This window comes from Halichoerus grypus, chromosome 10 (assembly GCF_964656455.1).
Source record: "Halichoerus grypus chromosome 10, mHalGry1.hap1.1, whole genome shotgun sequence".
Taxonomy (NCBI): domain Eukaryota; kingdom Metazoa; phylum Chordata; class Mammalia; order Carnivora; family Phocidae; genus Halichoerus; species Halichoerus grypus.
Window position 1 is genome coordinate 7,785,185 of NC_135721.1, and position 21,523 is coordinate 7,806,707.

The 21,523-nt window shown below is 40.0% G+C and overlaps 1 protein-coding gene across 3 annotated transcripts in view; it reads right to left on the reverse strand.

Annotated features, from left to right (window-relative positions):
- The window catches only part of NOL10 (nucleolar protein 10), an 83,275-nt gene that overhangs the window by 18,075 nt on the left and 43,677 nt on the right, over positions 1 to 21,523 (reverse strand). For all 3 annotated transcript variants that reach the window (XM_036097561.2, XM_036097559.2, XM_078055970.1), the window contains 4 exons: positions 8,216 to 8,342; positions 5,902 to 5,981; positions 5,617 to 5,715; positions 3,671 to 3,760 (listed from right to left, as the gene is read on the reverse strand). In XM_036097561.2, the coding sequence (XP_035953454.1) occupies positions 3,671 to 3,760; positions 5,617 to 5,715; positions 5,902 to 5,981; positions 8,216 to 8,342 (396 nt within the window). The remainder of the gene's footprint in view (positions 1 to 3,670; positions 3,761 to 5,616; positions 5,716 to 5,901; positions 5,982 to 8,215; positions 8,343 to 21,523) is intronic.

Genomic DNA, 21,523 nt, shown 5'->3' on the forward strand with positions numbered 1-21,523 from the left:
TAATGTAACAACCGATATTCATGTAAACATCTTGGAGATGAGACTTAGACAACCAGCAAAGGATTGAGCGCTAACCAGTGATCACTGTATAGAAAACAAAGAAAAAGCCAACCACTAAATCCATGGAAGACGGAGGCTGGACGGGGGATACATAATCCCAGATGGCCACCTGACTCCGCCTGGTATGGGAAGAGCACGCGCACAGTCCCAACAAGCTAAGTGCTGAGTGCTGACTGTCCTAAGCTGCAGCAGAACTTACCAGGAAGGAAGGTCATCAAAAGATGAAAGATAACTGGCCTGACATTTAAAAGCCAAGAAGGAGCATTAGGGGCAATATTAAGAGACTTGGAGCTTTACACCAAAGTAATCCACTAAAAGTGCCAAAGTGTTTGTCTCCAGACAGATGCAAACGGGGGAGAACGTGGGGGGGAAGAGAAGGACAGAGGGACAGCCAACGTTCCTAACAAACCCTGGAAAAAAATTTCGTTTTTAAAACCACGTGTTTAAAACTGTAATAAAAGCCAAAAACAATCTTTAATTGGTACTAAAAAACATTAAAAAAAATATCTGGCATGTTAAAACTGATCTGATCCAACCCAGTGTCTATGCATGGCTCTATCTTTTCCCTAGAGAGATGAATTATTACTTTAAAATATACTCTTAATGGTATCCAATAAACCCGCAGGCTAAGACACCTCTCCCGTGCACGGCCCAGGTGAGAGTATGCTCGGCCTGGAGATGTCGTGCAGGACCACACACGACTGAGCTGCCGCAGAATCCAAGAGTCTATCCAAGACTCCAAGGCAACAGTGAAAAACTGGTAGAAGAGGCCAACAGCCAGGAAATGACACTTGTAAGAAAAATGGCTCAAACCCTTTCAAATCCAATGAATCACCAGTGTGCCATGCCTCTCCAAGATGCCTGTGCGCACAGGGGGCACAATACGGATTCGGTGCAAAAATGAATGAATACCACCAAATGTCTAAGTTTGGATAAGGTCCAGATAATGCTTCTTGACATTAGAGAGTGGGTCCGTTCGCACTGCAGGCCCAGCATCGGTACTGAACAGAACACACCTTATTACACTTCAACGATGTTATCAGTGGCAGCAAGATTCGGGAACAGATTTCACTGTCTGCCTCCAAGAAATTCCAGCTGGGGCCAAAGCAGAACTAAACCATACTGGCTTTCACATCAGAAGTCATCAGAGCTATGAAAGCTCTTGAGGGTTTGCAGAACTGAGTTCAAAGGCAAGACTAACGAACTGCTGATAGATGGAACAATTCTTTCAAGTATTCTTTACATTATGAGGGGTTCTTTCCTTAATTCATGAGTGGTTTTTAAGGTCTTCATTTTAATTAGATAACCACTTTAAACATCAAATCATATAAACTTTGTCTAATAACAGCCTGAGATTTCTAAAAAACTTTTTAAGTATTTCCGGAAAGAAACCGAGCTCTGATGACAGGCCTGGAATTGGGTCAGCAAGCCACCGAAAAGCAAATCAGGGGCACATTTTACAAATACCAGTTTGTAGCAGAATTTTCTCAGGGGACGTAGCTTTTACAAAAATAGCACTTCCAGCTTCCAGGAGCTAGAGAGACAACACTGTTTGATGAAAGAAGATAAGAATTTTGAAGGGTGCTCCTCCTGGTACTGCAGGTTAGGAGCAGGACGTAGTCCGAGGGAGGATTCTTTACAGGACAACCCTATCAGCATTCTGACAAAAATTTTCAAATGCACAAAATCACGACTAATAAGATCACTTTATGTGTTTTCAGCTCACACAGTCATTTTTACTAGCCTGCACCCATGTACAGGGAGGACCATCTGTGTTAGAAACCTTCTCTGGCTGTCCCCAACCCCAGTGAAAGTCTGCAAAAGAAAGGGGGTGGGAGGCGAGGACAGGATACTTTTCCCACATCTTCATAACCATCACGGCCTTTTAAAAGGCTCCTAGACTGACTATGCCACACTGCACAAGCACTGCAGTTACAATCGAAGTGTCCTACTCTCTGTAATATTAAGATATGTATCATTATAGATAAGGACTAATAAGCATAAAACACAGATAGGAACGCATACATCTGCATCCTACAGCAGGCCCACACTCTTCCTCCTGAAGCTTTAGGGCACGTAATCCAAAGATCACTTCCATTTAGCTTGTAAAACGACATTATGAAGTTGAAAAGTTACCTCCCTAAATCATCCTCAGGCTGGGCTAACAAGAAAATCAAGGTGAATACTCTGAGGGAGTCAACACAGCAGGAGGCACTTCTATTTCAAGCACTTTAAGATCCACGCACACACTTAATGCCCTGATGTGAATTAATTAGGAGGGGCCATAGACCCAGCATGTGGATATAAATGTATATAGTAAGTTTAAGTAATTGTTTCAATGTTGGTGTATTAGTCACATAAGGAAAACGGAAACAAAAAAGTCATCTATGGATTTACTTAAGAGAGGCTTCTAAAAATCAAGATTTAAATAACATATTTAAAAAACCTACTAGACCAGGATGGGAAGATGCCACCGGGACGAAGAGGCAGAGGAGAGGAAGTGAGTGGTGTGTACTCCACTTAGAAATCACAGCACTCCAAGAACACCCTCTCTCTGGTCCTATCTTTGCATGTGATAGAAGAAAAAACTCTGCCCCAGTAAAGCCCGGGATCATGGAGCAAGAAGCTAGTGAGAAACAAGAGCCTTCAGCTGAAGTCCACTGGCGTCAGGGAAGGGAGTGGTGGAACAAAAACACACAAAGAGCTGGCTTGTCTCCCGTTCACTTACCTGGTTAGAAACCAGCAAGAGAACAGAGAAGAATAAACAAACAAACAAAAATCTCCTGCGAGCATAACACAGCTGGCCCGAAGTTCCAAGGTCAGGTCCTTCACGCAGAGCTGGGGCCCGCGGGCTCCTCAGAGATCGGATCTTTATAACTCATTCTAGCAAAGAGCCAAGCTTGAGTGATCTGCCTGCCTGCTCGTCTAAGCAGATGATGATAAGTCCTCACATATGTGGGAAAACTAGAAAAATCTCCCCCTTCTTGATAATATCAGCGACATGAAACACTAACCCTTATTTATTTCATGACTGATCCTCATCCATTTTCACATTAGTAAAGGAAGGTAAGAAGCAGTTACACATAAGCGTGCATACTCCTGATAACGCCAAGTCTAAATAAAAATTAATTCTGGAATTATAAACAGATCTAGTCAGAACAAAGAAAAACAATAAAAAATTTAAATATTTAACAATAAAAGGATTAAATAAATTATACATCCTTAAGAGTATATGCAGCTCTCAAAAGTATGAAGAATTTTTAATGAAATGGGAAACCATTTGTGTTATTTTATGCAACCAAGATAAACATCTTATATATACAATATTATCTCACTATTACAGCTTATAATTTTAAGAGAAATAAGACAGGAAGGAAATTCACTAACATATTAATGATGCCTTTCTCTAGGTAGAATTATACAAGTGACACTCTTTATGTTCTTTTCTATTTTTCCAAACTTCCCATATTGAGCATACACTATCCCATAAGCAGGGGCGAAAAAAGCTACATGTATTTTTCAAGAAGAAAGAAAAAAGATAATTAAAAGTTACTACTAAGAAAATACAGAAACAATTTATCAACGTCTTCACTGCCTTATAAAATCTTACCTTAACTTTCTTTTTCCAGGTAGATTTTTGCCTTTCCTCCTCTTCCTCAATTAATTTAAGTGCTAGTTCTTTGTTAACTTTGGGCAATTTCTAGCAGAAGAAAAAAAAGGTGTATTAAATACCTACATTTTAGCTTTAAAAGTTGATAGTTTTGTAAGGAGTATAATTTCACAAACAGGAAATTTCTTATTTATTTATTTATTTTTTCCTTATTTATTTTTTAAGTGGGTCCCATGCCCAGCGTGGAGCCCAATGTGGCGCCCGAACTCACGACCCTGAGATCAGGACCCAAGCTGAGATCAAGAGTCAGAAACTTAACTAACTGAGCCACTCAGGCACCCCTCCAATTCTTATTTTTAAAATTTCACTAACCCCAGAGGACGAAATAATGTGGACACACGTGATGTTATCAGCTGGGAGTACTTGCCCTCACCCGGTCTCCTTCCTGGAGTACTGAGGAGCGAGCTGGGAGAAGCTGTGTTTGGCCGAGGTCAGCCTCAGAGGGCCAGGCCCCTCGCTGATGAACTGGGGGCCAGCAGGCCTGCTATTGCAGCTTCTGGCTGGGGTTCAGGGAACCCCTGAAACGCTACTAATAATGCTAAATGCACTATTCGCTGCTCCTGAAACAGCAAATTTCTAAGGGGAATTCTAGATGTGAGTCTGACAACGCTCAGGAAAAAGTTGTGAGCTCTTTATTGTCCTTTTCCACTTAGTGCTTTATGTTCCATTGTAAAATACAACTTAGACAAGTAATGCAAAGAATGGGACAAAAGTACTCTACACGTCCTAGTCTCCCCCTTACCAACACACACACATTCAACACTCCTAGAAAACTTCACAAATAATCTGCAAAAAGGGAAACAGTCTTTGGTACTGAGTGTGTGTGTACAGATGTATACTTACGTATATATGTGTATGTATTTATGTATGTGTGTATTTATTTATTGCCAATGTCCAGTTAGAAATGAGTGTGTCACCTGGTGGTGAACCGTAACCCAGTGGGGCTGCCAGGGAGACCGGGAGGCAGAGGGGACTTGGCTTCCCTGTCTGCCTGCTATCGGGCGGGCAGCGCGAGACAACAGTCCTTCACCCTGGCAGCGAGCAGGTAGTTCCAGCAGAGTGCGGGACTGCAGCGGGCGGCTTTCTGACACTCTCAGGAGCAGAGAGCGCCAGCACCAGAGGCTCACAGGCCGGGGCCCCAGCAGCGCCGCCTCCCCCCCACCATCCAGCCCCGAGGCTGCTTCCTGCGGCCACGCCTAAGGCGCTATCCTTATGGTTTTTGCCTCAGTTCTCTAACGTTCTTTACATTAAATTCTATTAATAGAACTAGGTGATCTGATTCCTTCTGGACCCTGATGTAGTCTGATGACCATGACCCAAGCAGATAGCCTCAGATACTGCCAAATGTCAGAAAGAAATGGGGATTATCAAAGCCTCAACACTCCAAACACTGAAAACCCATCTGAGAATTCCGTCACATTTTCTTAGAAGGGCTGATGATATCAGTCCCTCTGGCATTATTTCCCATAATATCACTGCCATAGAATCCATCATGTTCAAACTGTAAAGAGTATCGCCCTTATGACCAATAAAATAGATCAAAACTATTAGGAAAAGATGTAAAACTAAAAATGGGAAAACGAGGGCGCCTGGGTGGCTCAGTCGGTTAAGTGTCTGCCTTCGGCTCAGGTCGTGATCCCAGGGTCCTGGGATCGAGTCCCACATCGGGCTCCCTGCTCAGCGGGGAGCCTGCTTCTCCCCCTGCCCCTCCCCCTGCCCCTCCCCCTGCTCGTGCTTTCTCTCTCTCTCAAATAAATAAATAAAATCTTAAAAAAAAAAAAAGGGAAAACAAAGAAATAGATGGCAGGTTTCTTTGGAATAACACACAAAATGAAAATGTAGTACTTTTCTGGTAAACTCAATAGTGAGTAGAACGCAATATCTACCTTTAATTGGACTCTCTGTGCGCGGGTTTCTTCTATTTTCTGTCGGATCTTATCTTTCCTGTATTCTTCATAAGCAAATGGATTTACCATCAATTTCACCTTTTCATAGTGGAAAAAAAAGTTCAAAAATAAAAGTCATATTTAATAGCATGTTTCATCAACACCATGACTATTCTGCCAAAGAACAGGCAGCTCTCTTACAAATCATAAGCATGTTCTGCAAAATACAAGTAAATAGAGAAGAAATGGCCCATTAATCACCTAAAATAAGTGTAGTCTATTTACCTTGTGATAGAGTCTTATATCCATGAAAAATCCATGCATATATGCCCGGAGGAAAGGTGATCCGATGAGATGCGTGAGCCCTGGAGGGAGTTAATCAGAAGAAGGTAGATCCTTATGAAATCTTAATGAAAATTAAACCATTTTTTCTTATATTATAGTAAGCTTATAATAAGATTTCACTTCTGATTTGATTATAAGATTTCACTTTGGAGTAAAACTGTAAGTATGAGAACCACTAATCTTCACAAACTATGGAGGAAATTTAATCCACTTTAAGCAGTGTCACCCTTATTTATTTTAAATGTCATTAAGCACAAAAATGATGAAAAAGTCTTTGTGAACTATGAAAGACTGGCAAAGAAGGATTCTTTATGCTAGTGGTTCTCAGGTTTTTGGATTCTGTGAACCAGTTCAAATTGAAGAATAATCCCGGCATCAACAGTGACTTGCCAACTTTATACCACCAGGTAGGAACAGCGGTGGTGGTGGTGGTGGGGAATTATCTCCCATAATTTCCAAACACAAAGCATGCTATTACAATAATGTAAGAAGGGTACGTTCTTTCCATTATTCTCATTTTACAGATGAGAAAACCAAGGCTTGATGAGGTTCAGTAAACTGGCCAAGTCACGCAGATACTAAGCAGAAGATGCGGGACACGCACCCGTCAGCCTCCCTCTGATGCCCCTGGTGTGCCACGGTGCAGTCCGTCCAACATCCCAGCACAAGTCATATTCCATGAAACATGTTTCGGGAAATACCATGCTTTATAACTGCCTTCCTCACCCAAAATAAACACAGTAAAAGAGACTAAACAAGCACCCAAAATGAACACAGTAAAAGAGACTAAACAAGCACCCAAAATGAACTAAACACAGTATTTTTAAAAACTTTGCAAAATAGCAATGACTTTTTCCGTCCGATTTAAGAATGGAGGTGAGTATGACACAGCATAGTGTAAAAGTTACACTGGAGATATTCAGGAAGGCGCATCAGTAGGAAGATCCTACTTTACCGTATTTTATCCCGGCATCATTTTTAAAAGGCTGACTACAAGCCCCTTCTCTTTAAGCATTAAAATGTGAAGAGTTGTTTTGGTGGTAAGTGGTAGAAAATGAATTCTGCCTAGATTAATTGTGCTATGAAATAAAGTTCAAAAACCTCTCAGTTTATTTATGACATGATTCTATTTTCTTGTAACATTTAACTGCTGCTGTGCATCTACCTGTCCCACAGACAACTAAGTTGCCGAGACTTGTGGAGAAGGGTCCTCGAGGTTTGCCCACTCGCCATCACTTTCTGTGCAGCCTTTCTCCAATGACAGAACTAGATCAGTAAAATCTGCCCTCCTTATCCTATGAAGTAGGACCTGTCACCTGAGACACACGCACTCTTCCGACGGGTTGGTGTGGCTGAGGTGAAGCGCATCCGCTCTAGGCGTAAACCCCAACCCTCGTGTTCATGACTGAAGCCTTTGGCAAGTCAGTTTCACCTTCTAGTGCCTCAGTCTCTTATCTATAAAATGGCATCATAACCATATCCACTCCATGGAGTGGGGAGGATTAAGAGTTGTATGTAAATTGGGGCGCCTGGGTGGCTCAGTTGGTTAAGCGACTGCCTTCGGCTCAGGTCATGATCCTGGAGTCCCGGGATCGAGTCCCACATCGGGCTCCCTGCTCAGCAGGGAGTCTGCTTCTCCCTCTGACCCTCCCCCCTCTCATGCTCTCTGTATCTCATTCTCTCTCTCAAATAAATAAATAAAATTAAAAAAAAAAAAAAAAAAGAGTTGTATGTAAACATTCAGAATATTACCTGGCACATGATAAGCCCCACAATGTTGGCTGCTGGTAAAAGGCATTTCTTGGTCTGTGACCTTTAAGCCTAAAGTAACTATAAGGTTCTACATATCTGAGGATTCAATCGGGTTCCCAAGTTTTGGATGGGGTCTTCTACAAGCAAACTTAAAAGGGAGCCAGAAGCATTTATGTGCAGTCTCTGAGATATTTTCAAAACCTTATACTCAAACAGTACTTGAAGAAAATCACCACTTTCTTGACATTTTTTCTATACATAGCTAGTATGCTAAAGAAAATTATTCCTCATTTAAAATACAAAAAAGCCTCAGTAGGTTGAGTTTATCTCAACCTTTCTCTCAGCAGAGATTACAAACTTGACAATATACATAGCAAGTTTAATATCTGATTTGGCAGAAAGAGAAGATTTGGAAAATCAGATAAATGTGACTCTACTACCTCTTACATTCAAAACTTAACCCCCAAATAATTTTTTAAAAATTTTATCATAATTTTTTTACCTAAATTTTCAAGGTCTTTCTTGGTGACAAATTTGTAATCATCGTAAACCGTGCTTTCAGGATTCTCTTCTAATTCTTCTGTCAAGTTGTCCAGGAACGAACACCACCTGGGAGCAGGACCCAAAACCTACCGGTGTTGATCAAAAGGTTAGCACATGCACATTCTCACCACGTCAACTAAGAGTTATTTTACACCAGATTTTCTTAAATAAAATTTAAAAATCCTTGTTCCTATCAGAAGTATTGAAAAATAACTGCAATATGCATCATCAACAAGTATATAATGGAAGAAAATAAAGTAGGAAAAATTTAGGCCTGTAAAGGAAAAATCTGTCTGGGATGTAAAGATATTAATGAATATTTTTATATTAGCACTATCAAAATACAAGAAAATAATTCAGGTCCTTAAAATAACATCCATTTGTCTATCACCTCTTTTATTCAAAAGATTACTAAAATCTACAAAGCATATTTAGTATAAAAGATTTTTTTAAGTTTGCCATTTTCAAACAGAAGTCTAAAATGAGAACTACCCTCTTTTAAGGGGTTCTCAACTAATTACTTGATAATTATATTTGTTCTTGTGTGGTCCACTTCATTTAATTCATTAAAAATTAAAATTCTGTATATAGAATCCTTCAGACTTAACCTAAAAGGTCGCCAAGACCCACAAGTTAGGGAGAAATAAAAGTTGAACAGAATTTATAACTACTAAAATAGGAATAGTTCATTCTGTCATCCTACTTCCATAAAATACCGTGACTGCTTTTTACTTTTTTGCTGTCGATACACATCTCTCCCAGCACGATGCCTCACCCCCCAAGGTCAAAGCTTATCCCAAAGGAAGCAACGCTGCTTAGCGGGAAGGCCATGCGGCTGAAAGCTTCCCTGAACTGCAGGCTTTCACAAGGAACAACCCCGGGCTCTGACAAAATGGAACTTCCCATGACTACTGCCCTGTCTATTGTGATAGTAATCAATCAAACAGGAGAAAAACAAAAATCATAATGGAAATGATTAAATCTAGCTTAAACTTTCTGGGGAAGGAAAGGTGGGAGGAAGAGAGTTGTAACAAAGAAAAACAATGCCTGATACCATCTCCAATCAGAAACAGGTGAATGTCAGACATGGCCATACGAATGCAGTATTACTGTGCCTGACTAGAAAGGGTGATCCCCCCCCCCCAAAGGCTATGGCACTTGTGAACATGAAAAACCATGCTTAATGAGCATAAAAGGAGTCCTAGCAAGAAGTTTCATATTAGCATCATCTATGCAATTTTTTTAAAGTAAAGGTTTTGATGCACCAAGTGGTTTGACTAACCATGAAAGACAAACCTTAAAGAAATGCAAGGCATTAAAAAAAATTCAATGTAGAATACTTTTTAAAGAAACTGCTATGATTTAAGCAATTTTAGGAAAGTAGCTTGACGTCAACAAATACTAATAAATGCTACTACATCTAAAGCACTGCATGAAACCAAAGTCCCTGACCATGATCTCCCTGAAGGAGTTTAAAATCTCACTGGGACAAGAAATCTAGCAGAGCACACGCACACACCCACTCAGCCATGCACATCAAGAGACGGAGACTGCACGGAGTCCTTGGGGAAGACGGGCGAGGCCAGGAACAAACAGCAGGGACACCGAAAATCACATACGGAGGGACTTCGGGTTGGAGTGAACTCATGAGCCAGCGGGGAAAATCACAGAGACTGACAGCTCGGGCACTCACAACTTCCCCTCAGTCATAAAGCAAATGCAAAGCTCCGCCACATGCTGGAGTAGGACCTGAGACAGCAACCTTCTCTTCTTCTAAGCAGAATGTAAGTACACTGTGGTCATCTTTCTCCAATATAATAACCAAGAGACTGTCCTCGTGGGAGGGTAGGAACTTCATCTGTTCTAAATGCCGAATCTCCAGTATCTAGAACATCACCTGCCAAGTACTGTGCTTTCAGTACATTTCACAAATACCTCTACTGGTACATGATGTATGCATGCATTCAGGAATTCCATGCGCGCACAGTACTAAGACTTAAGGGGTCCTGTCTGGCAAAAGTATTTTTGAAATTGCTTAATTTTCCTTATTCAGATAAAAACACTCAAATACCTCACCATAAAACTACTGGATATGAGAGCACTTTTTGGTGAAAGTCAGACCATTCTGCCCCCAGGCAAGGGGGCAATGGTGACCAAAAGACCTCATAATAAGAGAGTTTGACTTTTAAAAGCCTTCAATTAGTGATAAACCACTGGCCTCAAAGACAATAAGAAGATTATACTATGTTTAATGACTTTTCTTGGGGGGATGACGAGAAGGAATATCAAAATATCAGGCCAGATGTGAGCTGACTTTCACAAAAGTCCTTTTTTATAATGTTCCACAACATTCATCTTGATTAGTTAACTGGATTCTAATGGAATTGTTTTAAACTGCCTCTTGGGGCAGGTCTGGGTACGGTAAATAAACTCTGCAATCAAATTCATGGCCATTAAATTTTACAGGAGGAAATATTTCCATCAAAAACAAAATGAAATCTAGTGGGTTGATTTTATTAATCACATTTCCCTAGTTCCTCTTCAGGGAAAAAAAAAAAAAAGGAACATCAGAACAACCATAACAAAGTTGAAATTACTGATTTAACGGGCATTAAACTGCAGGTTTTATCTACATTCCAGCTTTCCTCAAAGGGCTACCATTAGGTTGCAAAAGCAGTGGTCAGCTTAACCAATAAGGAGGGCGTAACCCCATGCACAGCTTTCTGAGGTACCTATAATGACCACAATATTAATTAATGTGTAAAAAGTCCTTGTTGTACTCACTCATAAAATATGTTAAACCTTCAATTAGTCCTTAAAAATATGTTAATTTACTTCCTAAATTTCAGGCTTTACAACTTGAAGAAAACTTCCTTTCTAACCACTGGAATACTCTTACTATATCAAAAGCTTCTAGGTTTTCTGTACTGTCATTATATTGCTATTTCTGTACTTTACTTCAGCCACAACTGAGTATTGTTCCTTTATCTACATTTTTATGTACCTTAAGAGGTTTTTTTTGTTTCAGAAAAGTAGTGGAGATTGTTCTATTTTAAACTTCTATTATCTATTAATGAACTTCTACTTTTGATTTATAAGAATTTCCTAAAGTCACAGGTCAGCACAGCAGTGAATTGGAAACTGATTCAACCAACTGCTACGAAGGGTTCCTGCGGGCCCCTCAGCAACTTCAATGACCATCGTACCAACCAATCTAGCTGGAAATACGTGGTCCTCCCAAATGGGAAAGAATCCTTCTCACATTGTCCGGGGAAGGTCTCAACTCCAGTGCAGCCAAGTATCTGCTTGCTCTAATCCATTTGAGCAGAAGAACCGATTTTAAAGTACATGAAAATACATGCTATGTGCCTGAGATCATCTGCCTCTGTGGTTACAAAATACCTTTACGCTGTTACTTACACAGGCTTACTTTTAAGACCCAAAGTTCTCGTATATTCTGGTAGCGGACAGAAATGACAGAGTGGGGAGAAAATTCTTCTGGAGTCCACAGAAGGTAGCCCTCCCACCACTCGACTTTTGAAACTTCCACTTAGCCACAGCCAAGACTGAGGATTTACTAAAGGGATGGTTTTTAACAGATCAAGGATAGTTAAAATAGCAACAATGATGTATTATTCGTATTATTAGAGACAAAGAACCAAACCACTAAGTCGGTATAAACCTCATCATTTCTTCCATTACTTATAATGCTACTGAACACAACCAAATAATCTCATTATCTTCCTACCATTAATATAAGAAAATAACCGATAACATAAAACAGCAATCAAAATTATCATCTTTTTTGTTTACTTCAAGTTTTTATTTAAATTCCAGCTAGCTAAGAGTGTAATATTAGTTTCAGGTATACAGTATAGTAATTCAACACTTCCATACATCCCCCCGTGCTCATCACAACAAGCACAAGGGCACTTACTCCTTAATCCCCATCCCCCATCTAGCCCATCTGCCCCTAACCATCAGTCTGTTCTCTATAGAGTTAAGAGCGTTTCTTGGTTTGCCTCTTTCCCCCGCCCCATGTTCACCTGTTTTGTTTCTTAAATTCCACAGATGCGTGAAATCTTACGGTATTTGTCTTTTTTCTGACTGACATTTTGCTTCCCATAATACACTCTAGCTCATCCACGTTGTTGCAAATGGCAAGATGCATTCTTTTTGATGGCTAAGTAATAATATTCCATTGTAAATATATATACTCCACACCTTCTTTATCCATTCATCATCAGTCAATAGACACTTGAACTGTTTCCATAATTTGGCTATTGTTGGTAATGCTGCTATAAACATCGGGGTGCACGTACCCCTTTGGATCCCTACATTTGTATCTTTGGGGTAAATACCCAGTAGTGCAATTGCTGGATCGTATGGTAGCTCTATTTTCAACTTTCTGAGGAACCTCCATACTGTTCTCCGGAGTGACTGCACCAGCTTGCATTCCCACCAGCGTGTAAGAGAGCTCCCCTTTCTCCTCATCCTTGCCAACACCTGTTGTTTTCTGTGTTGTTAATTTTAGCCATTCTGACAGGTGTGAGGTACTATCTCATTGTAGTTTTGATTTGTATTTCCCTGAAATTATTATCTTGAATTTTTAATGACTTAAAAAAACTTCAGCAACTAAGAAAATTCTTAATTACTCCATTTGGTAGAACTCTATCAACAGACAGTAAATAACTTTGAACTAAAATGGGCTTATAAGCTGGGAAACTTCAACTGTTATTAGCACACAAAAAAGTATATAATGTATCCAAGTACAAACAGTTGACTTTTAAAAACATTCTCTTACAAAATTCTCAGAATGCGCTGCAGCAGAGTGTGCATAGGGTATCTCTTAGTGATAACTGGAGAAAGAACCATCACAGTGTGAGAGAGCATATCATCACATGGAAAAATGACTTCAGTCTATTCCGTTAAGTTCAAGGAGTAAAACTAGCTCCATTAAATGTCAGGAGGTAGATATTAATTCAATTTTCATTCATCAAGTACTTACTGAGTTCCAGGCTTATTATGTTCCACTTTATAAAAACAAGTAGCAAAATGAAACCCAACAGGAAAAAAGTTTCACATATAACGATACTTCTGTGGATGGACTAGACAATTCTTAACTTCCTCAGCTTCATTCACTCATTCAAAAGGTTAACTGATCATTTATCAAAAGCTAAGTGCCAAATGTCAAATATATGTAAAACAAGTTTGGAAAACAAGGAAGTACAATATAAATATGATTAGTGTCACAGCAGAGAGATTTTAAAATGGTGCCGGGCAGCCAAAACAGCTTTTAAGGAGACATCTGCGCTAGGCCTTGAAAAATCCGAAGAGGTTATCATTATGTATTCAGTAAAAATTGCCATACTAAATATTTAGAATTCAATGCTAGCAAAATTAATGTATATTTTACTCATTATTAATTATACAGGAGATGCTTGGTTAGAAGAATTATCAATTTACCTTTTAGTGATCTTATACTCCTTTAATCCTTGAAACTCAATTTAAACTCGACAGTCTAATGACACCACTGAATAGGTAAGAACTACACTTACAAGCAATAATGGACACTGTGAATATAAAATAATTTTACTATCTAGCAACCAAGTAAATTATCTATTATTCTGTTACAGAACTGTTTCCAGGACATTCTAAAGTAGATATAAATATCTGCTTCTGGAACTAGAGCAATAATAAAAACAGTATCACGAGCAGCAAAAGTAATCACTGCAGTAAGAGGTAGGGAGGGAGTTTCATCCCCCTGAAGAATTTTGTCACATCTAATCAGAAATCTGTTATTCTTACTATGAGGCCATAATTCTTTATCAGAAACTACTGGGCCCAGAAAGAACTTCAAATTCAAATTTTTTATGCATTTTATAAAGGTAATATAGTACGCACACTGCATAAAATCTTCGGTGAGGTCTGGGTCAGTGGTCCATATTCAAACATGTTATTATCTCCGCACCAAAATCCTACACATATTCACACCAGTGATTTGAGATAAATAAAGACGGAAAAGAGCTTCATCATCACATGGCAGGTTTGAGTCTCAATGAAGCAAGCTAAGTCAGGCTTTCCCACCAATGAATTATTAAAAAAATGTCAGGGCTTTTTGGATTTCAGAATTGCAGACCAGAGACCATGAAGGCATGTTATACTGTAAACATCACTGACCACTATTATGATTATTCATTTTTCTCATTGCATAGCTTGTGCTCTAGTGGCAGAATGGGATTTTGCCAACTAAGACCAACTGTTCAATACATACATCCAAAGGAAAATTTCCTTTCAAACTCTTCCTCCCTTATTGGCTGAAAGGCACCACGAGCACCAGCTTGTACTTTCAAATTCTGACAGCTGGGGCTTAATAATAACCGATCACAAGCCCGAAACAAGAGAGGCAGCTGGGTGAGCCGAGGGAGTGGCCATGCACTCAGGCATGTAATTGCATCTGCAACATGATGAGCTGCCTAATTGCACACCCAAGTTCACATGCATTTGTGTGAGTAATTGTGAGTCATTTAAAGGTACTCCTAGCGCTTTGTTCTCTCATTCCTAAAAATCAGATTAGCAAACGAGCAATTTAATTTCAACATTTTAAAAGGTTTATTTCAAAAAAGAGAGAAATTATTATCGGCCATGATTTTGATTTGAATTTGGTTTTTGAAAAAGCAGTTTAGACACTGAAATGAAATGAGAAGAAACTAAGGCCAAGCGGACAAAATGCTCTTGCCACTGTCTCACTAGCAGCCAATCAAACCAACAGTTAATCTTTGTGAGGCTCTGCGAGCACAAATAAGCGTAAGATGAAATACCTGTACTCAAGGGCTGGGGGAGACAGGACACCCCAAGCAAACATCTAAATATAAAATTAAACCTGACAGCAACAACCACAGAGATTTCAGTTTAATAACAGCACACTATATGTTTTTATGTCCTTCCTCTCTCAAGCCTACTCAAAATTCACAGTCCATCAATATAAAAGGTATTAACCTTCAAGGACAAAAAACAAAAGAAGAAAATGCCTCTGTTGAGGGATTTAACATGGTGCACATCAGGGGCCTACAGAGTAGGTAACAGAAAAAGGAAAGCAGATTCTTCCCTGGAGCCCTCAAGACCCAGGACTTCTGGGCTCCATTCATCTGGGAAACCGGGTCTGAATGGAGGGGAGGTGATAAAGACGATGAGTATCTAAGTTCCCACCACCGCTTAGGAGACCAGAGGATAACTCTCTGGAGAAAGTGAACAGGACAAGAGACAGGATACCTGTCACAGGTGACTTGCACTGTGGGGCAGAAATTAGCTCACCGAATGGCGGTCTGCATGTCCAAAAGCGGGACCCCACCCACCACACCCCCTTCCTTCTCTCATCTTCCAGAATACCAAAAGCCACGGATGTACTGCTGTGCTTCCACTCCGGCCAGCCTAAAACCCCAGTGTTCCCATAAGGAAGTGGGGGGTTCTTCTCTGCAGGAAATGAAAGATCCCTCGAAGGCAGATGCTGGTCTCGGAGAATCCCCCAACGGTCACTAGCTGAACAGTCAGCATGAAAACTACCAGGGACCAGACCACCGCATACAGAGAACTTCCAGCTGGCATCTTAGTGCCTCATTCTTAAATAAGAATAGAAGGCCAAAGATGAGCATTCAGTTATTCAACAAATAGTTACTGTCAGATGTGGATATAGCAGTGAATACAACAAACAAGGATCTCTACCTTTAAAAAGCTTACATTCCAGAAAGGAAAACAATAAAGGAAAGATAGAATTTATAAAAGTCTTACAACTCAACAATAAAAGGTAAGTACTCTAATTTAAAACTTGGCAAAGGATTTGAAAAATTTCCCCAAAGATATAAAAATGGCCAACAAGCATATGAAAAAGATGTTCCACATCATCAGTCACTAGGAAATGCTAATCTAAACCAAAATAAGGTATCACATCACACTCACTTGAATGACTATACTCAGAAAAATGGAAAGCAACTAGTAATGCCGAGAACATGGAGAAATTGGAACCCTCATCTATTGCTGGTGGGAAAGTAAAATGGGGCAGCCACTGGGGAAAACAGCTTGGCACTTCTTCAAAGAGTTAAGCATAGAGTTGTCATACGATCCAGCAATTCTAATCCTAAGTATATATATACCCAAGAGAACTGAAAACACATGTCCACACAAAATGTTTATAGCAGCATTATCTATAATAGCAGCAATATTTATTTCAAAAGTGAAAGCAATCCCAACGTACATCAACTGATGAATGAAGGAACAAAATGTGGTCTAATCGTACAAGGAAATGTCATTCAGCAACAAAAAGGAATGAAGTACCGATTCATAACATAACACAGATGAACCCTGAAAACATTAAGTAAAAAAGCCAAACAGAAAAGGCCACATATTATACAACACCATTTTTGTGAAATGTCCAGAATAGGCAAAACCAGAGAAACAGAAGTAGGTTAGCAACTGCCAAGGGGCTGGGGATGGGGGAATGAGAGGTTGGGGAGTGACTAGTATGGGGCTTCCTTGTGGTGTGATATAAAGTGAAATTAGATAATGGTGTTTACTACACAAAACTCTGTCAGACGTGAATACAGCAGTGAATACCACAAACAAGGATCTCTACCGAATTGTATACTTTAAAAGGGTTATAACTTCATGGCTTGTGAATTATATCTCGAAAAAGCTGTTATTTTAAAAAATCTAATGAAGGATCACACATCGCATTAGGTTATTATGCCTCTTTAGCTTCCTTTAATCTAGAAGAGTTCCCCTGCCTTTCAGGATGTTTATACTTTCCGAGTTCAGGCCAGCTGATTTGCAGAGGTCTTGACATCTTACAGGCTGTTTCTCAGAATTAGATTCAGTTAAACATTTCTAACAAGAATGCACAGGTGATGTGTGCCAAAACAATTTTTTTTTTTTTTTAAGAGACAGAAAGAGGAGGGGGTGGAGAGGGATAGAGGGAGAGAGAGAGAATCTCAAGCAGTCTCCACTCCTGCAGCATGGAGCCCAACATGGGGCTTGATCTCAAAACTCTGAGATCACGACCTGAACCGAAATCAAGAGTCAGACGCTTAACTGACTTAACCCACCCAGGCGCCCCCAAAACAACTCTTAATGCTGTTTCTACATCAAGCATTTGGCTTTGCATGATTGATATTTGTAATGTCATGTATTTACAGTATTTATTTTCATGTATTTTTACACTTCTTTTTTCTTTGATTTTTGGATTTGGGGTATAAAATGAGTTTCCAGGGGCGCCTGGGTGGCTCAGTCGTTAAGCGTCTGCCTTCGGCTCAGGTCATGATCCCAGGGTCCTGGGATCGAGCCCCGCATCGGGCTCCCTGCTCCGCGGGAAGCCTGCTTCTCCCTCTCCCACTCCCCCTGCTTGTGTTCCTGCTCTCGCTGTGTCTCTCTCTGTCAAATAAATAAATAAAATAAAATAAAATAAAAATAAAAATAAAATAAAATAAAATGAGTTTCCAGGAAAGAGGGCCCAATAATGGTTTGTCTGGGGACCATATTCCAGGAGCCAATGAGGCTACACTGGGCTACAGAAGGAGAGACCAGAAAGATGCAAGGAATACTTATCACACTCCCTCGCCCTCCTCCCCAACCACAGAAATAAGTTGGAGAGATGAGTAAAACTGAAGACGGGGACACGCTTCAGTTATTTTCACAAGGAGCTGATATCGTGAAATTACCTTTTGCCAAACTTAGGCAAAAAGACCGTGCCTACAGATAGACTATCCTGTCTCCTGATTTTACCAAATAAAAAGACATACAAAAGCATTCCACTCCTTTTCTTTTTTTAAGTGATTAGTATTTATTTGAAGTGCCAGAATGTCAAGAAAGCTTCTGAGACACCAAAGCGACGAGTTTTTAAAAACCAGACACATATATATCCCCTGGAAGTGTACTGACTTTGAGCTTGGTGGCATTTAGAACATGTCAGCTTAGTGAAAACCAAATCTTTCTGCTAAATTTAAGAACAGAATTACACTCAAATGTACCATTGCAATTGAAGAGAGCAAAAATTTTATTCTAAACCGTGAAATTCTTTCATAAAACAAATCTCTTAAATTTCTCTCTTAAGCATTCTAAACTGCATTATATTTAATCTAAGCAATTCTAATTTAAGGTGGAAAGAAAAGCTTTACATTTCTTTCTCCTTTTCATGAAATGACAAGTGATGCCCTAAATTCTCAAGGGAAAGGAAAGAATATCTTAATATGGTTCCTGACTTCTTCAAAGTCCACTGCTAGTTACACAGGAGCACCTGCTTCTTCTAGGGGCCCCCCGCTGCGTCTGACCCAGACAGCCTGGTCTTGCACCCATGTCACCATTTTATGTTCACGGTCATGCTACACTTGAAATCCCAGGTCGGCTTCCTAGAGCTCACATCCAGAGTCTGCAGTGACAGTGAGTGCAAGCAGTGTCAATGTCAGCCTTGATGTCCTGCACTTCCCACCTCTTCCTCTCCCAATTTCCTCACCACGCTACAAATGTTCAACCTTGACAGCTCGTCTGCGCGCGCACACACATACACACGTGCCCCGTGGGTGCTGAAGGCACGAGGCCAATTTTACCATATGAGAATGTATTTATCTTTTGGGTCCCACACCTGGTTAATGAGCACTCTCCCAGACCTTGTTTTGTCACTTGAGTCCTGCCAAGGGTCACACAGACGGCTGTCGTGTGTTATCCTGGTTACCACATCAGTAGTTTCCTGCTTCCATCCCACTTCCTTGCAGGCAAAAGAATTTATTTTTATTTTTTTCAGCACATTCTTACGCTTTCCAATTCTTAATTCTGAAGTCTGTGTAAAAACTAACGGCATGTTAATATTTAAAAATAGCCAGGGATGGAAACTTGGCAGAAACAAAGGAAGAGTAAATGTTTTAAAATCATATGTGAGATTAAGAGTCTCAGGAAACAAACCGAGGGTTGCTGGAGTGGAGCGGGGTGGGAGGGATGGGGTGGCTGGGTGATGGACAGGGGGAGGGTATGTGCTCTGGTGAGCGCTGTGAATTGTGTAAGACTAAGGAATCACAGACCTGTACCTCTGAAACAAATAATACATTATACGTTACTAAAAATAAATAAATAAATAAAATAAAATGATATGTGCACTTTTCCTCAAGGTTATACACCTCAACAGTGCTATTCCAAGAGGATCAAAAAATATTTTGCCACCATTTAGCAATTACTGTTTATCTACAAGTGCCACACACAGAACTAGGAAATCCTGAGGAAGACATTTCCAATTCAAGCAAAATGAGATTCCCCATATATCCCTCAAAAAAGCTGAAGGAGAACATTATACCGGCAGAGCAAAGAAGAGTGAAAGAACCCAATATAGACTCATAATTGAGTAACATGTGACCAAGCATTAAGTATTTAAGTAACTTTCTACAACCCTAGGTAGAAAGTTTATTTTGGAGTTTAAGTATGTGTATTTCCCACCAAGATGAAGAACAGGAGTCCCATACACATGACAATATTAAAGGTCCTATCAAGATCTATGCTATGGTGGGAGGGTGTGTACAGAGCATTAATCTTAGTGAAGTCAGGACAGATTCTAAAAACTTCATGTAAAACCTAACTATCTGCAAAAAGAAAAGAGCTTTATAAGAAAAACCCTATACATAATGAAATCTTTAAACTCAGAATGAAAGGAAAGCTATGTGGTTTGGTAGCAGGGAGTGAGGAGACGTAAAATAGGACCTTGTGTTTTTTGTCTTTGTGGGCTTGACTACATAGTCTGTGTTGGCTAGTTTTTAGTCTGAGTATTTTGGAGGGACTGGGTCATTAAACAAATACTCAGTAGGCATTTTTCATGTGCCTGCCTTAAAGCCTGAGTTATCAAAGACATTTTCAGACACGGGCATTGCCACTTCTGAGCTTACTGTTACGTAAAGGAACACAGTACAGTTGCTAAGGGACTTCTATACAAGATCTTAAAAGAGCACATAAAGAAGTCATTTTTCCGTAGATGGAAGGCTCAGAGGCAGTACTGACGTCTGAGTTGAATTTTGAAGGATTTGTAGGATTTAGCCAGTGAAAAGGTGGAAGGAAGGGTGATGGAATCAGGGAGCTCTTTCTACATGCAGTGAATTGGAAGAGCCTAGGTTTTCCAGGGGCAAGAGATAAACAAAACCAGGGAGGTATTGGGGCTTAAATCTAAACCTTTTGTATCATGCTAAAGTCTTTGCTTTTGATTTTAAGTAGAGTGGCATGCCTTTAAAGGGTTTTATTCAAGGGAATGGGATCAGTCCTTTGTGTATCAGATTATTCAGCTTTTAAAGGGGAGTGGCTTTGGAAACAGGCTAGGACGGCTTGTGATTAATTAGGAAAAGTCATGGGGACTCCATCTAAGCCAGTGGCAGTGGGTGGTGAAGGAGGAGACAGATCGATATAAGCGATACTAAGGAGGTACATCCTTAGAGCTTGGTGACCCTTGGGAGTAGAGACTAAGGGAGGTAGGGGAACCGAATGGACAGTGCTACCACTCAATGCTAACTTCCGTTTTAGAAAGGTCAAACTGTCTTGAAGTTCTTTCTCCCGTGTGTGTGAATTAAAACTCTGGAGCTTCAGGCTTGAGTGCAAGAGGACTTTTTGGGCAGTGAAACTATTCTGTACGATACATAACGGTGGATGCACGTCATACGGTGGATGCACGTCATTAGACATTTGTCAAAACCCACAGAATGGACAACACCAAGAGTGAATCCAAACAACTTTGGATAATAATGATGTGTCAGTGAAGGCTTATCCGTTGTAACAAACGTCCCAGTCTGGTACAGGATGTTGACAATGGGGGACAGCGCATTGTGTGTGAATGTGTGTATGGAGTATGTGGGAACTCTCTGTACTTTCCACTCAATTTGGCTGTGAATTTAAAACTGTTCTAAAAAGTAAAGTCAATTATGAATGAATGATACAACCATGTTGCAGATACACAAGAAAGGCAGCTCTAATCTTTCTTTCAATATGCCTCACCATTGTTTACACATGATTTGTTTCCAACCAAGAATAATGTTCTGTTCTTCAAGCAGGTCAATACACGGCCTAAAGATATGAGCCAATGTGAAGATCAAATATTCATTTCCATTTAACAATTTTTAACCACCACCTTCTGGAGCAATATAAAGTGCTGGTAGTATAAACCAATCCTACCTCTGCTTCCCCCCACAATTGAAAATACTGAAGCAAAGAGATAAGTAGATGGTGGTTCACTCTATTTCTCTCCTCTTTTATG